Source organism: Apus apus, chromosome 1 (assembly GCF_020740795.1).
Source record: "Apus apus isolate bApuApu2 chromosome 1, bApuApu2.pri.cur, whole genome shotgun sequence".
Lineage (NCBI taxonomy): Eukaryota > Metazoa > Chordata > Aves > Apodiformes > Apodidae > Apus > Apus apus.
In genome coordinates, this window is record NC_067282.1 from 191,389,423 (window position 1) to 191,406,829 (window position 17,407).

Consider the following 17,407-nt stretch of genomic DNA (forward strand, 5'->3'; position numbering starts at 1 on the left):
AAATGGAAAATATAAATGTTTATTGCCTAAAGTGTACTTACATTTCACCTTCTTTTTTCTCCTCCCTGTCCAAACTTGTTAAAGATGTTGCTGCTTTGAAATTATTCACATCAACGTCACTTCTTCACATTCAGTTGACCCAATTAAAAATAATCCTATGTGTAAAAAATTGAAAAATAATCTAATTACTGCCTTATGTGAGTTCAGAAGATAATCTAGTTTTCCCCTATTATTACAAGCATGTGATTTATTTTCCAGTATTTTTTGTAGAAGCAAAAATTGATTACTTGCACGTAATTTCTACTGTGGTTTCTGTTTATTATTTAAACAGTAGCAAGATGCTTTGTGGAGATCTGACATGGGTGAATGAGCAGGTTTTTTAATTCTGTTTCTCTGACAGAAATGTGCACCTGTAAATAAATGGGATAGTGTGGAAGTCGTCTGGGTTAGTAGGTTATAATGACCTATTTCACTCATGGTTTGGTGGGGTTTTTGGTGGTGGTTGAAAATTATTAGGTCAGTTGGTTTTCAGTCAGCCCACTGTTCAAAAAGAAATGCATTTACCAGAAGTGCCACCTTTTATCACTGTTCTTGTCATTCTTTCGTGAACAACTACAGGCTGAGTGGATGTGGTAACAAACCAGCCTTTCATCCTTGGAAGGGGCAGGTAGTAGGCAAGGTGAAAGTGTAGCTTGAATTGCTGCTGTACTTACTGACTCAGTTCTCTGGGTAGAAGAAAGCTGTGAGGTCCCTGGGGTGGACACTGGCTTTTGAAAACACTAACTTAATTTATGTCTAGTTGATGCATATCTTGCAGGAATATGAGAGGATTAATTTATGTTTTAAGTAGTTTTTAAGATATAGGACACTGTTAAAGACCTAAGTATTTTTGTTCCTTACAAATTAGTTTTTCTGAGCAATCACTTAAGAATTCTAATATTCTAATAGTGAAAATGCACTTTATTTTCTAGTTAAGAAGGTTGTATTTGAAAAAAACAAACCTATTTTGTTTCTTTTATTTCTTGTCAGCTGCACAAAGAGACCTTTTTAAAATGTCGTACTACTGCTGGAAGTCTAGAAACTATTATACCTTGGGTATAAACTGATCAACTCAGTCTAATGAAATTCTATGCCCTGCAGTAAAACAAAAAAATCAAGGTCATTTTTAAAATCATGGTGTCATTTATTGACATCTGTTCACCTGCAATGTATAATGTAGACAACATTAGAAATTTAAATGCACTGTTCTTTTAAGAAATTTAGGCTGCACCACTTTGAGAAGAAAGAACAGGTTTATTGAAAACACACTGGGAATTTGTCTGTTTCTTTACTGATTAACTGCACTACTAAGGATGATGGCTTTTTGTTCACAGTCTAACATTTGACAGTTGTGTTGCTATAGAAATAGTGCAAATAGATTTCCTTATTTCTGTCCCATAAGACCTTGCCATACAAAATAGTTAAATCATTTGCATTGTTGTGTTATTGGTGGGAAAAAATATTTAGGCTGTCCTTTAAATGTCTTCTGTTTTTAGAGCAGCATTCACAGGTTCCATATTTCTTTATGGCAGAGCCTTTGATTACAGATAGAAAACACTGTATGTATTAGTATGCAAAGCCTGATTTCAGGAGCCTGCAGCAACTAGCTGCATGGTGGTATTCACTATATTGTTTTACATTTCAAAGAGGCTTCACAATAAAAAAAATGTTTTTCACATTCTGCTTGAAGTAGCAAAATTTCTACAGGGAAAAATAACTTGGAAATGATTGTCATGAAGTGGGAGCCAGTTGAGAATCAGTGGGTCATATTTATTATTTGAGTAATATTTTAGTTATTTTAGACACAAATATGATAATTGACAGATGGGAAATTATATTCATTAGGTTCTAAATTTACAGTGTGGAGGAAATAGAGATGTTTGTAAAAATAAATATATGTCTTTTCAGCATCTTCTTTCATTCTTGTCTAATACTGAATAAGGGGGGTGCTTTATTCTCATTCCTTGAATTTAAATTTAATGTCAGATACTAAATAGTTATATGAAAAAGAGCTCAACAGATTTCATTTCAGTAGTAGCAAAGTTAATTAGTATTTCAGTATGTTTTTAAAAAATGAGGCAAACTGTTCTGGTTTTATGTTTGAGGAGACTTTAAATCAGTTTTCCAGGCTGCAGCATTAATATTATTGTAAAGTAACAGTGAATACAGATCTTCAAATAGCTTTACACTTATGGTATTGGTAGTCATCCCACTGTTGTTCAGTGGTTTATTAACTTAGTGAAAATGAGTTACACTTTTTGAACTGTGAAATCAAGTCACTTTCATGTAAGTAAGTGGGAAAGACTTTAGCACATTAGCACATGGATTCTGTCAGCCTGTGTTTTTTTCCATCAAAGATAATCTTGTAATCTTGCAAACAGGCAGCATTAATCTAAATTTCAAATCTATACAGCTGCAGTTAATAGTGTAGCTTCACACTATTGACAAGTCTGCATACATGCTCTGATACGATGCACTGAAGATATAAAGAGTACTGAAACAAAGAATTTTTAATATGCAAATATAAATGTTTTTTTCTGCTGTTCACTCCATACCAATAAAATCATACTGATCGGAATCCTTTTGTTACCACCAGTCATTGTGTAGAAGACGGTCTCTCTCAGTTCCACTATATAACAGCCTCTCTTTTTGAAGTTCTGAAATTCAGCTTTTTATGAGCATAGGATTGCTCATGCATGGCCCATCTGAACCACCAGGCCCAGAGGGTGGTGGTCAGTGGCACAAAGTGTAGCTGGGGGCTAGTAACTACTGGTGTACCTCAGGGGTCAATATGGAGTCTGTATGTTCTTACTTGTATTATCTAAAACCCCCTCTGTTGTTGGGAAACTGCACAATATTATTGTCTGTGCAGAGCATCGACATTAGTAACTTTATGATAATAGTTGAAATGAAACAGTTATACAAGGTGAACACATTTTTTGCCTATTGTTGATTATGGCCCTGATTCAGCAAAGCACTTAAGCACATTCTTCATTTCACATAAATAAGGTATATCATGCAAGTCAAACAGACTGCCTGCATCTGCTATTTCATAAGACTAAACTTTGTTGAATTATGGCTTACAATAATGGTCTTTGTCCAGTTCATGTACACAATATAGTGAGTCCTGTTGTTGAGAAAATTCCTGCCATTTCTGGTCTAGCCTGCTGGACATATTTAGTCTGATTTATGTGTGTAATTTCCATGAGCAAGTAATTCCTATGTGAACAGTATGTGTGACTGAGTACTGAATTTTTAAACAGTATGAAAAGGGTAAAATTATGGTGGATGAACCAGACTGGAATTTTGTTATTGTGTTTTTCTATTTTACTCTATACAGATGCAAGTGAATTCCCTAGGAGTAACATTTTTTAAAGTAGCTAAGTGCTTATAGTCCGTATGTGTTTAAAAAGCATTTGTTCCCCCAGTTCTGACTAGCTGTCCAGAAGGTCAGAGTAGCAAAGGGTTGCCCTAGTTTGTGTTACTGGGCTGTTGTTCAGTTTGTTTCTGGCAGCACAGAATGGACAAGAGGAAGACAGACCTAAGCTGCCTTGTATTGCCCCAGGAATTGCATAGGGGCTACTAAATCATCTGAGTAACACACCTGCTGAGCTGTGTCACTTCTGGGGAATAAAGTGGTGACTGGGTGCAGGATCAGTAGTGACAGTATTTTTAATTCCCAGTTTTGGTTGGTAGATGATTAATTTATGTAAGTATAGTTTAGGTATAGGAGCATTTTCGCAGCAGATTTTAATGAAAAATTAGCCAGATCTTAACCTCCCAACCATCTTGTAGTGGTGCAAAGTAAGATTTATGTGCAGATTTTCTCTGCTGTGAGATCAGAATAAAGCTGTGAACAGATAGTAACATCACTTAAAAAATGCTGAATTATGTGGATCTGCCTTTGGAGGGAAATCTGGTTTTGCCATTTTAGTCCTACAGTTGCTTGCAATTAATGTTCATAGATTTAATTCAATTGTATTCCATGATGGGGAAAATATGTATGTGTCAACCTGAATCTTGTCCATCCTGAATTTTAGATACCATCAATTACAGCTAAGGTTCTTTTGTTGAAGAAAGAACATATTGCATGAAAAGAGGAAATAGCATTCTATTACATGCTCAAGTGCAATAATTTTCCTCTGAGAGACTTTAAATTATGGATGGATATTTAATGTAGGATTTATATAAAGTCAAATTCACGTGAAAGAGTTTTGCCCCAGATAACGATACCAGACCTCTTACATTTTAAAGACTTATGTGTTCTTTGTGTTACTAAACACATACACTGACATGGGGGAAATATGACAGAATGGTGACCTTTTTCCAGTGCTTTTGGTTATGGAATAGGTAGCTGTTGGAAAATGATTGCCACCGAGCTGAAAAGATAATCGGATGCAGTTCATTACTCATCTTGTCAGCTGCTCCTGCTACAAGGGATTGTATCACAAAATGTTAATATGCTTGTGACTAGATTTTAAAGCAAGCATTTTTATTTTGGAGGGGGTGTAAGTAATTTAACATCTTTCAATTTTATTTCATTTTCAGAAGTAAGAGAAATGGAGAATGCCCAATTTGAAGTCTCAGAATATTAATTGATAAAAATATTAGTACATCCTTGTGGGTTCTGTTACAAAAATATTATTATACCCTGCAAAAAACTGTTAAATTGCCTAAGTTCTGTCTAAGCTAATGATGAGGTTGGGTATTCCTTGAATAGTGGAGGTTAGTCTGCTAGCAGACTTCAGTGTGTACTGGAAAATGTAAGTGTAGACACAAGGCAAATTTGCACCAAAAAGAACCCCTTGTACACATTGGATCACTAATGTGGATGCCCCCGGTGTTCAAGGCCAGGTTGGATGGGGCTCTGAGCAACCTGATCTAGTGGGAGGTGTCCCTGCCCAGAGCAGGGGGGTTGGAACTAGATGATCTTTTATGTCCCAACCAGTTTTTGATTCTACCCAGTGCTCCCATATATTGTCTATCATTGAGGGTGTTTGGTGTAAGTGTAGAGGAGGACCAAATGAATTACTTACACTCTACACGTGGAAAGATGACAAGAATGCATTTTTAGCTAAATGACATTTTCTGAAAATGAGAGGCCCAAAAGAGCAGTTACTTTCTGATATTGTGGGATGTTGCTCACGGTGCTATATGAAGCATAGGGGAAGGTTTATGTACTTTCCATTGCAATAAGATGAGCCAGTAGATTTGCTGAGTACATTTCAGGCAAACAATGCTGCTCTTTCCTCTTCCACCTTCATCCTGCCTGTCTTCTCATGTCCCTGAAGAAGTTTTCCAGTACACAGAGAGGGACATTTCTGTAATTTCTTGCTAAGCTGGAGAAGAACACTCCTTTTGCTACCCTTTTTCGTGTAATTTCCTAGAATTCTTCATTGTCAAATGGAATTGCACATTAAATTTTAAAAAGTTAAATTATAATTTCCATTGTGATCTACTGGCACAGAAGTACTCTCTGTTAGAATATGTTATTTAAAAAAAAAAAAAAAGCAGTGAGATACTTACATGTACATAAGAAAATAATATATTGAGTTTCTATGTAAGCAAAATAAATTACATGTTTCAAGAAAATAAATAAATAGTTTCTGGATACTCCTGGTCGCATATGGCACTTTTCATTCCAGCAGGAGTATCTTGTGCTAATGCCTTGCTTTATTCCAATTTTGGTAGTTATAGTCCACCTACTTAAATACCCCCTGGTGTATGCATAGGCAACAATATTCTCTAGTTCCTGCCACAAAGATCTTACATGGTCTTTTGTGTGCTATTAATCAGCAGCTCTATTTCACCTCCAGAGTGGCTGCCTCTTAACACTAAACAAAGTGAAATACTGCATACTACATTACAGAAGCAACCAGATATGGCTCCATAGATAGTGTTTTCAGTTGTTCCAGAACTGGACCCTGTTTTTAGATGGTTCAAACATTAATAATTTTTCCCCTAAACGTTTTTGACTGAGTAGTCAATCAGTGTGAAATGTTGTTTGAATTTTCCATGTAGCTTTTCCCCTCTATTTCTTCTTGTACATAATATAGTTGGTCAGCTGAAACATAAGGGCCTTCCTCACTACAAAATTCTGGTACAGTTGATCAGCACCATTTGCCCAGGTCAGAAGACATAAGCTAATGGGCAAATGCTTAACCAATACAGCTGTAGCTACTATGCAAATATTTTCATGGCTACATGTGTACATATGTCTGGCTTTATGTAATATATGTATATGTAGGTACATACAAATGTTATGTATTTTCATAAAAAGTATCACATGTTGTCACATGAATGTTACTGCTGTTGGTCACCACATTGAATCTGGCAAGATAGAAATGTTGATGGGTAGAGACTCCATGCAGGTGTGTTTTCAAGACTGTTTAATCGTTATATTTTCTGCTGAGCCTATAACAAGAGGTGTGGCTGGTGATTACAGTAATGAAAAAAAAAAGTTGTTTGAAAGTGCTCTGTAAGTATTTTTCTACCTCTACTGGATTATTTAGAAATGGAATTGAGTTACCATGCTGAATAGGCAAACATTGTTCCAGGTTGCGGTAGAGAATATGAAAGCTAATTAATTTACTCTATAGTTGGTGTGAAAGGCCATTTGTTTTATAGTCATTTTCATGTTTTAAATATGAAACTGTGAATGAAGAACTGAGCAATTTCACATTTATGCTATAGTAATACATTTACAAAACCCCAAAGATATTTTATGCAGTTCACCTTCCAAATCATTGTCTAACACAATCATTTTACTTTGCCCATTTATGAAAATCAAGTACAATTTTACAGAGAATAGAAAGCCATAAAATAAGTTACTTCAGTTTCTAAATCAATCAGTGCCCTTAGGCAGTCAAAAATGAGATACCAACATCCCAGGTTTGTTTTTGTTTTCTATGTTAATTCTCATACATTTTACAACTGTTAGTCCAACAGCACAAAATATGTTCTCTTTCAGTTCTTAACACTTGACCCATAAATTAGATCTTTCTTTGAATATCTTTAAGAGATCAGGGTATCCTTAGAGATACGGGTTTGGTTGGCTGAATTCCTCAGCTAATCTCAGAATTTGTGAGAGCATCGTACCTGACAGTTACTTATTTTTGTTTTAACTTTTACATGTCTGAGTGTACCTTTAACTGATGCTTAGGTTTTATGTCAGTTCTTTATAGTTTTGGAACTGAAACTTGAGCTTGAACTGACAGTCTTTCAATGACCAGATCTTTAAGTAGAATGCAGTGGTACCCTGTTAATGGATGACATTCTAAACACCTTAATTACTTCGCATGTTATTGCCAGTACAAGTGAATAGATTGCATTCTTCTTCCTTTGTCATCTCAAGTAGTAATTCAGTTTGGAGTAGCTGGATTTTTATATTTGATAGGTAGTCTCTTCCTTTTGTGGTGCTGGGCAGTGCAGAAGTTGAACTGACACTTTAAAAGAGCTATTTGGGTTGTTTTTGTTTTCATTTTTCTCACAGGGAAATCACAGGCAGTGCCAAAAGGAAAGCTGAGAAAATGCATCCCTCGTTGACAGCAGTTTCAGGGTTGAGCCCTTTGCTCAAAACCAACTTTAGCTGTGAATGTTGTGCTTTGATTTGAAACCTTGGATGTCTTGAGAGGGAGCCAGGATAGAAGCAGCCAAGTGCCAACAACATACGATCCTTAGAATTGCTGATATTTCTCATCATTGCTGTCTGTGTCACTTTTTCATTCTGGGCACTTCTGATGATTATTATTACTATAGTGATTTGTTCAAACTGGTTAATTTATACAGTAGGCTTAATGCATTCCATATATACCATGAAATGAAGAAGACTGTTCTGTCCAGAGTGAGCTTCCCCTTCCCATTAAAATATTGGACAACCTTCCAGGTATCTTAACGAGTGGGCAGGCCAGGATACCCATCACTAGCTCTTGTCATTTTTTCTACCTCAGACACACAGACAGGAAGAAAGCAAAAGAGAGAAAACAAAATCATGCTTTTATGCTGGAGCCTAAGTGCAAGATGTTGGGGGGAGTAAGGAAACAGCCTGCTCTTTCATGTATGTCCTTTCTGCAAGAATATGCTACCTTCTTTCCACTTCTGACAGCAAGCTCTGTTGACACAAGGTGGTGAAGAGTCAGCTGTGAGGTTCACTGCATTTTTATGTGTTTTATATTTTTAGAAACAGGAGACTGTTCTGTACGAGGCAGAGCAACATGCACTGGTTTTGGTCCCGGGGCGATGTTTGCAAGCAGGTTGTAAGGGCAGTAACAGTAATTGCTGTGATGTAGCCAGCATGAGGACCCCCATGGAAAGAAAAGGTCACTGCAATGCAGAGAGATTTTCTAACACAGCTCCTACACTCATGCCCCTTGAGAGCTTGGAGCATTTCTCTCAGAATTGAAGGAAAATGCTTCATTTGAGAGAAGACTGAAGCTTTCATTTTTGTTTTCATCAATATTTTTTCTAGCTTTAAACTTGAGGAAAACTTCTCAGACTTAATATACTTTTTTTTTTTTTTTCTCAGCAATGATAGAACAGCTTTGACTGGGAGCATTTGCAGTGTTTAAGATTGTTTGAAAATAATGTGTTTTGAAACTTGTATTTCTTTTGTCCCTTGCTATCAGGATGGCCAATCTGATATTTTGTACAAGTTTTGGACTGCAGTAACTCAGACACTCTCCTCTCAGTTCCAGTCAGCAACAGACTGTAAGTATTCAGTATAAATTATTTTGTAACATGTTCTGTAGTTATTTTTTGTCTTTCAATAAGGCCTTTGCTTGTTATCTCCTCTACTAGAGCCACTGAGTGGTTTGTTCAGCGTGGGGTCTGTGAATTTAGAACTTCTTGGGTTTATAACCAAATGGGAAGATGCTCCCAAGCTATGTTTGAATTTTCAGAAATAAGTATTTTGTTTTATTAAGTAGTCATTATCTAATAATAAAAGTGTATTTTTGCAACTGTATGTGGAGGCAAAAATGTTTGGAATGGCATGTTACACTTTCCCAAGTGAGTGGGTTTGCCAAATTCAAAACCAGAAATTTGATTTTAAAGAGCAATTCTTACAGTCTTTTCTTGTAAACACCTATTAATTGTAAAAAATCTGATCTTAGCAAACTTTTTTATACCTTTATAAGTAGGAGTTGAATTTCTTCAAAATTGTGTCTTCTCTGGATTAAAGAATGGTTTGGGTTGGAAGGGACCTTAAAGATCATCTAGTTCCAACCCCTCTGCATGGGCAGGGACACCTCCCGCTAGACCAGGTTGCTCAGAGCCCCATCCAGCCTGGCCTTGAACACTGCCAGGGATGGGGCATCCACAACCTCTCTGGGTAACCTGTTTCAGTGTCTCACCACCCTCACACTAAAACATTTCTTCCTGATGTCTAACCTAAATCTACACTCTTCCAGTTTAAAGCCATTGCCCCTTGTCCTATGGCTACATGCTCTTAGAAGTAGTCCTTTGCCAGCTTTCTTCTGACTATACACAGCATTCTGCACATATGTAATACATACATGGCAGATACAATCAGGGAATATTAAATAAACATCATACTATTACCAGGAGATGCTAATGCAGCATGCAACTGATCGTAAGCCCAGGTGAATGTGACACTTTCAGAATTAGATCTTTCATGTTTGTGTACAGTGCATAAAGTTAATCTCTTGCAAACAGAGTGAAAGGGAGCAAGACTTGTGTTATCTTGGTGATCTCAGCTATTGTATTGGCCCTTGAAAATTTGGTCCAGGCTTTATAGAAGCAATTTAATTTTGATGAAATAGTGGTTTGATTCTTCTTCAGTGGTTGCTAAGTAACTAGATGATCCCAAAAGAAAATGTATTCATCTTGTGTTAAGACATCTTAATTTTAAAGTACTTTATTAGTTATGTTTTTTAATAAAGTTTTTTTTTATATAAGCCTTTAGAGTGAGTGGTTTGATTTTTGAACTGTAAACGATGTTTTTAGTTGGCTACAGCTGAGTTTTGGGGAAGCAATGCTTACAGCAAGTAGACTTGTTTTATATAAATGATGCATCTATACAAGAATGTTAATTTTTAACTTATAAATTCTAAGTGATTGAATCCACTGACATCTGTCACAGACCTCTGAATCATATAGATAAGAGGAAGATAGAAAGTATCAGAGAAATAGTGTAAAAATAGGGATTCATGGCAGTTTACAGAGTTTGATAATAGATCATGATCTGCTTTTGTGAGATTGGGACAATCTTTATAAACATGGCTTCTTGCCCTAAAATAACTTGTGTTTGATAATAAAAGTGAATCCTCTGGTATTAAAAATTAGAATATATTTGACTTGAAAGGATAGCATGAATGAAATGGGGCAGATGCCTGGAACTTGAAAAACCTATGAATAAGTGTAAGAATGTTAATCTCTTAAGGTAATGGGAAGTCCATAAAGTATGAGTGATGTTAGATCAAGATTAACATCAGCTGTACATTTTTTTTAATTTCCTGTTACTTGTGGCAAGCCTTTCAAGGCTGAAAATAGTGCTGATTTTGTGCTGGCTTTGTCATTCTTTATTTGACAATTTTAGGAATTGCATATTAGGTACTTTGTTTCATGAAGTATGTATGAAAGTCTATGCTTCCCTCCTTAGATTTCCAAAGATTTCAGCTCATAGAAGTTGTCTTTGTCTGTTTTAAGTGTCTTCGAAGATGCACTTTCCCCCCATCAAGCTATTGTTAGAAAATCTCTAGATTTACAGAGTTCTAATCACACTTTGGACTTAAATGAATGATAATAGTAATAATTAAGTTAGATACCAAATGCTTTGTGGTCATGATTACTGCCTTTATTGTACAAAATAAGTTTTCCACGTCTGGCCTTCCAATTGTGGATTTAATGCTGGTGCTTAAATACGTATCTTTGTCAACTGCATTTAATGTGATAGCTCATGCCACTTTGAAATGAATTATAAATATAACATTGTTAATATGAAAGACAGGATAGCACTGTAAATAATTCATTGATATAAATGCAAGGATACAGGATGTTTATATGAAATAAAAAATTTAAAAAATTAAAAAAACTTAACGATGCGTGTTGCTTACTGCTCTATTTTGCAGCCTCTATGTTTTTGAAACAAGCTTTTGAAGGGGAATACCCTAAATTACTGCGGCTCTATAATGACCTGTGGAAGCGCCTGCAACAATATAGTAAAAATATTCAGAGGAATTTTAACACAAGTGGACCTACTGATCTCCTTGCTGAACTACAACAAATGGAAGAAGATACACAGAACATATTCATGCAAAAAACCCAAGATTATGAGTATGTATTATGAACTCCAAGGCAACAAAATATAAAGCTTTTCACCCTGTGAGAAAGCAGAATATTTTTAGGAACTTTGCATTAATAAAATTGTCACAGTGAAAAAATTTTAAAGGCTTTTTTTTCCTCCTCTAGTTGTTGCTTTAATACTATTTTAGAGCTGTAGGATTTTCATGAGGTTACATCATTAGTGGTGTTGGATTGTCATCTCTTTCACAAAGTCCCTGACTTCAGAAGTAATTTTATCTTTTTCTTTCTTTGGATGAAAAAAAAAAAGCAGAATTATGAAAGTTCAGTTTTGTATGTGTTGTGATTACAGCAGTAGCTTTCTCTTAATGATACAGCAGTCATTGGAGTGTGACAAATGCTCGGTTTGTTATGATTCACAGTTTTTCTGTTTATAATAAACATGATCTGAGTGGAAGATACCAGAAATATCAAACTGAAACAGGCTTATCAAGTCTATTAGGACATCTAGACTTTTGTAAGATAAGATGAATATTTTATGTGATATTTGTATTGGCCTTAAATATGTTCCTGAGCAGTAAGTGGGAGTCTCACCATTGACTTACAACAGAAGCAAAGTACAAAGTTCACCGAACTTCTGACAATGAGGTACAATGTTTGAGAGATATACTGCTTACTCATTTCACAAATAGGAATACTAAAGACTGATGCTTATTAAAGATAAATTTAAAAAGAGTCTTTCTTTTAGAATCTGGTTTCTTTTGAATCTTTCTATATGCATACGAATTCTAGGAGATGCATTTCTTTTTTTAATATATCATTGAATACAAGCTATCTGCTAATGAAATATGTGAATGTAAAAAGGTCTTTCATTGCATTTCTGGGTATCTTGCTGATATTTTGCAGATGTTTTTACCGCTGTTTGTCTCAAGAACAGCTTGAATTAGGGATTCCATGCAGGTCTTAGAGACAGTGCTAAGAAGTGTATTAAAATACATGGAATGGCCCCCTAACTAGTTACATGGTTCAAGTGAAAAGCAAGGTGTTATACACTATTAAAATCCTTTCAAGTGCAGATGTTTAAAGAGCAGAAAGAAAAAGGTTCAATTCTTCAAAGTTTGTATGGTCTGGAAAGATTCAATGCTATCTTGAATTTGAATTTAAAATGTGGTTATTATTTTTTCTTACACCCACAGTCCAGAAAAGGCCTTGAAAGATTCATTGCAACAATATGAAGCTGCCTATTTGTCAAAATCCTTATCACGACTCTTTGACCCCATCAATCTTGTCTTCCCTCCTGGAGGTCGGAATCCTCCTTCTTCTGACGAGCTTGACAGCATCATCAAAACTATAGCCAGGTAGGCATGTATAACACATTGCATAATGTAGTCTTCACTTCCTTAGCAGCAAAAGGTTGATCACTCTTTAGTTACAGGACTGGTGTAAAAATTAAGGAATGGAATGGAATAGGATAGGGTAGGGTAGGGTAGGGTGGGGTATTTCAGTTGGAAAGGACCTACAACAATCATCTGATCCAACTGCCTGACGAGTTCAGGGCTGACCAAAATTTAAAGCATGTTATTAAGTGCATTGTCCAAATGGCTCCTAAACACTGACAGGCTTGGGGCATCGGCCACCTCTCTAGGAAGCCTGTTCTGATGTTTGACCACACTCTCAGTGAAGAAAAGCTTCCTGATGTCCAGTCTGAACCTCTCCTGGCACAGCTTTGAACCATTCCCATGTGTCCTGTCACTGGATCCCAGGGAGAAGAGATCTGCACCTCCCTCTCCTCCCCCTCAGGAAGCTGTAGAGTGCAATGAGGTCACCGCTCCTTTTTTCCAAACTAGACAAGCCCAAAGTCCACAGCTGCTCCTCACAGGGCATTCCTTCAGGCCCTCTCACTGGCTTTGTTGCCCTCTGGAGGTAGTCAAGGACCATCACGACTTTTTAAAATGGTGGGGCCCAGAACTGCACACAATGTTCAGGGTGAGGCTGCACCAATGCTGAATACAGCAGGATAATCACCTCCTTATAATTAGTTATAATTTATTATAAAGTTTATTATTTATTTTCTGTATTTTGTTTTCCTCTGCAATAACTGAAAATTTTATTTAAGTTTTACTCTTAAAGCTTGTAAAACATCAGGAAGAGAAACTTCATACATCTTGTAAATGTCTGATATCTTAATTATTCTGACTGTCTCACAGGGAAGATGATAGTTGCATGGCTGCAAGTGATAATACCTGATGTAAATGTAGAATTTGTAAAATGAGATGTTTAAATTACCAATGGTGTGTTTTCCCTCATAAGATCTTGTCAAGGAGTACTCTGTTTAATACAGTCTGAAAATGATGATGTTGCTTTGCTTCTTGCAGAGGAGAAGGGAAAACTACATGAAAATTACAAAGTTTTAATTGAGTTTTCCAGAGTGAACTTTAGCTAATGATGTTTGGGGCCTTGCAGAATTCTCAGAGATGGTTATTCCTGTGTCAGGATGTCTCACGTCACTCCAGTTCGTGGGAGAGGTTAATCTCATCACTAGCAACATGATGGTCCTTGTGCTTGTCTGGTTTCAGGAGAGCATTTATGAGTGCAGCCCCAGTTGATGGAAATCTTGGGAGTTCAATGAGCAAGGAGTGCTGGAAGTGATTTAGAAATCTTTTCCTTCTTCTTTTCCTTCCCTGTCATTCCTCTGGGGCCTCTGTTACTAAAAAGGATTTCCTAAAACACAGCTTATTAGTTGTGTCAAGCTAAGGCGTCCCCTGGGTATTTCTGCACAGCTCATGTAATTCTAGAGTTGAATGACTGTGTATTCACCTGTAATGTTTGAAAGCTGCTGCCAAAGCTTGAATGTAGTTAATTGCAGTCAATATTTTTGAATGGCTTACTAATAGTGATTTCATACTGAAGTGTCATTCCTAAACTTCTCTCGTTTTCACTAGAATAGGAACACTGCACATAAAATTCCCAAGTGACTTGTTAAATTGTAAACTGAATTACGGTGCTTAGCAAGACTTGGTTGTATGTGTTACTGTCTCAAGCTGGCATGCCATTAACTACGTATTCATCGTCAACTATTTACCAATTAAATACAACACAGTTTAGCTCCTAATTCAGATTTGTAATCTTTGCTTCCAGTGAGCTCAATGTGGCTGCTGTTGATCCAGACCTGAGTTTAGCTGTGGCAAAAAATGTGGCAAAGACCATTCAGCTCTACAGTGTAAAGTCTGAACAGCTTGTAAGTAATGTTAAATTTCTAAAAACTTAAGATTTTCTCTGTACAATGTTCTGTTTCTCGTAGATTTACAGCATAAGAATAAAGCAATCTAGATAGGCAATACCTTCAAATGGGGCCTCCATTCTGTTTGGGAACATTTTCAGTTATATTCTGCTGTCAGATAGACACAGTCTTTTGATAGCAGCAAAATTTGTCTCTTAAGTCCAAATTGAATTTGTTGTATTAATTTAAAAAAATCAAAATAATTATTTAATCTTAATTGTACTGAATTAAGACAACTCAATTCAGGTTAATATTTACCAACTTCTGGTATTCCATCAGTTACATGATACATCAGCTTTATGGGATTAAAATATGGGCTATTCAAATATCTTTTTTTTTCACTATTTGGAACAAAATTTGGGCGTTTTTTTCATATATTTGTTATTTGTCATATATTTAACTGACCCTTGATTTGTTTACATTTGTCAAGTGCTTCCAGTAATTTGCAGTGCACTATTACCTAGTGTTAAACTGAGTAGAGGAAGGATGCCCAAAGCCTTATCCCTTGGGCAAGGATCCTCGGAAAGCCAGTGGATAGCGCAGTGAATGTCATTGTCGTCCAAAATAATTATTTTTAAGATCAATAGTTCTCTTCTAAAATCTGTTGCTAAAATTGTAATGCTTTTCTAACAAAGAGATTAAAGTGAGTTTTTGCAATATGCAGACCCACAAGAATGAATTAACTACCTGTACTTATAAACAAGTTTTTCACATACAGAACATTCTGAAAGCAAACTCAGACTGATGACAGTACTATACTACATGTTCATTTAAAGAAAGATACTTGCTGACAATTTTTTAAACATTTGAGTGCAAAACACTGCAGCTGTTATATTAGTGAGGATTCTGTTAACCTTTTAGACACCTCTCTGAGTAGCTTAAAAAAACCTGAAATTCAGTAATACCTTATTTACTGTGTCTGTTGCATGAATTGTATTGGAAGTTTGCGTGAACGGAAGAGGAACATCAAGTAGCCATGAAGGGCATAAAGAATATTTAAAATTTTAAAGTAAAATCATGTATTTGCGTTATCTTGCTATATATTTAGAGCATAGTGCTTAAGTTGATTCTTCCTTTAAAGACACCAAATCATGGCTTCATTATTTCGAAGTGAGAGTAATCTTGATCTTTCATAGGTTGCGAGAGTCATGGTGAGTAAAAAATACTGTACTTGATATCTCTATTTATCATGGAGTGTACTGTCAAATAGTGGCTTTGAACTGGAAGAAACCCAGATGTATCAGCTGCAACTGTGAAAGCACCGGGTCTGTTAGAGTTTGAATGTGGCCAGTGGCTTATTCAAAAGGCATACATTGTTTTGTGACCAGCCAGCTGGCAAGAAAAGGTTCCCTGGAAAAAAGGATATGCAGAAATAAGCTGACAAGTATATGATTTCTGGTAAGAATGTAGAAGTAACAAGGGAGTCTGAGTCCTTGAACTAAAACCTGTAAATTTGAGTATCTGACAGGATTAGTCAATCTGTCAGAATGAACATGAATGTTCTTCAAGAATATACCTGCAAATTGTAAAACAGTATCAACTACGTATTGCACAACTACATTTTTTTTACTCTTTTTTTTTTTCTTTCCTTACTGATACACAGTACAGAATTGAACCCTGGAAGGGCTAAACACAGTTATCAAGGCATCTTTAAAGTGCTGAAATATCATGCCTAGCCTCCAGCTGCCCCTCCAGAAGGGCATGGCTCTCCCACTTGTCCTATGCTTGCAACCCCTGTGGATAGAATCTAGAACCCCCTAACTTTTTTTGGTGCCTGTTTTTGGGCAGACAGATTTAGCCTGAAATGTGTGCAGCATGCCAAACAGGAGCTATGTCAGACAGCCCTGTTTCATTATGGTTTAGTGGTGTAGCCAAGAATGCAATCTTCATTCAGTCTTGCAATCCAGCCTCCAACGATAGCTTTCTAAAGCTGGGGAGGGTGACTGTGTAACATTTCCATTCAGATGCTTAATTTCTGATAGCTACAGGAGAGCAGTATTATAGATGGAAATTTAAGGTCCTGGAGGAATTCACAAATTAATTCTCTTCCAAAATAAAAGTAAACAAAAGAATCTCAGAATTCTCAGTGAAGGAAGATTGGGGAGGAGCTTTTAAGAGTCATTAGGAAAAAAAACACCTTAATGTTGTTGTGATATTCCAGGGGTATTTGAATGGTGAAAAACTGAAATGTACAGTCCTAAAAATGTTGAGATATTCTGATGTTAGGGGATTTCTTTATTCAGTTTCACAAAAGAAAGAGAAAAAAAATAATAATTGCAATTCACTAAGATTTCATTTCTGGTCCTCCAGTTACCTTTAGGTAGGACAGATAACCAGAGAAATGTTATTCAAGACTCAAAGATTTTACCTTTGAGGAAAAGGAGCATCTAACAATTTGTTCATGTTTTGTTTTTTTTCTTTACTATCCATGCAGCTGAACAAAAGATAGGAGCTCACAAATCTGCCTCCTAGATCAGTTTTTACCCATTTGTATAACTGGTAGTTGAGAAGAAATGTAAAAGAGACCTTATATCTCACCATCATCTTCACTAGGTGCCTTTGACATGGCAGCAGTGATTTCATGGCAGTATCCTCTAAGGCACTGGTGTCTAAGCCTTTCTGATCATGCATCCATATAAGTAAAAACTTTGAGCATGCACCCTGTTATATGTATATTTATTTGTTTCTAAATTATGTATGTGTGCTGTTGAAGTTCTAATACTTTCTTCCTGAACCCCAGTGGATTGTCTTGTGTAACACCTGTGGTGCACACACCTCACTTAGAAGACCACTGCTCTAGGGTAGTACTCTGCAGTATTATTTCATTAC

At 36.2% G+C, this 17,407-nt stretch overlaps 1 protein-coding gene across 2 annotated transcripts in view; it reads left to right on the forward strand.

The window, feature by feature from the left end:
• The window catches only part of COG5 (component of oligomeric golgi complex 5), a 177,898-nt gene that overhangs the window by 120,698 nt on the left and 39,793 nt on the right, over positions 1 to 17,407 (forward strand). For both annotated transcript variants that reach the window (XM_051636209.1, XM_051636212.1), the window contains exons 11-14: positions 8,664 to 8,745; positions 11,127 to 11,331; positions 12,495 to 12,656; positions 14,437 to 14,536. In XM_051636209.1, the coding sequence (XP_051492169.1) occupies positions 8,664 to 8,745; positions 11,127 to 11,331; positions 12,495 to 12,656; positions 14,437 to 14,536 (549 nt within the window). The remainder of the gene's footprint in view (positions 1 to 8,663; positions 8,746 to 11,126; positions 11,332 to 12,494; positions 12,657 to 14,436; positions 14,537 to 17,407) is intronic.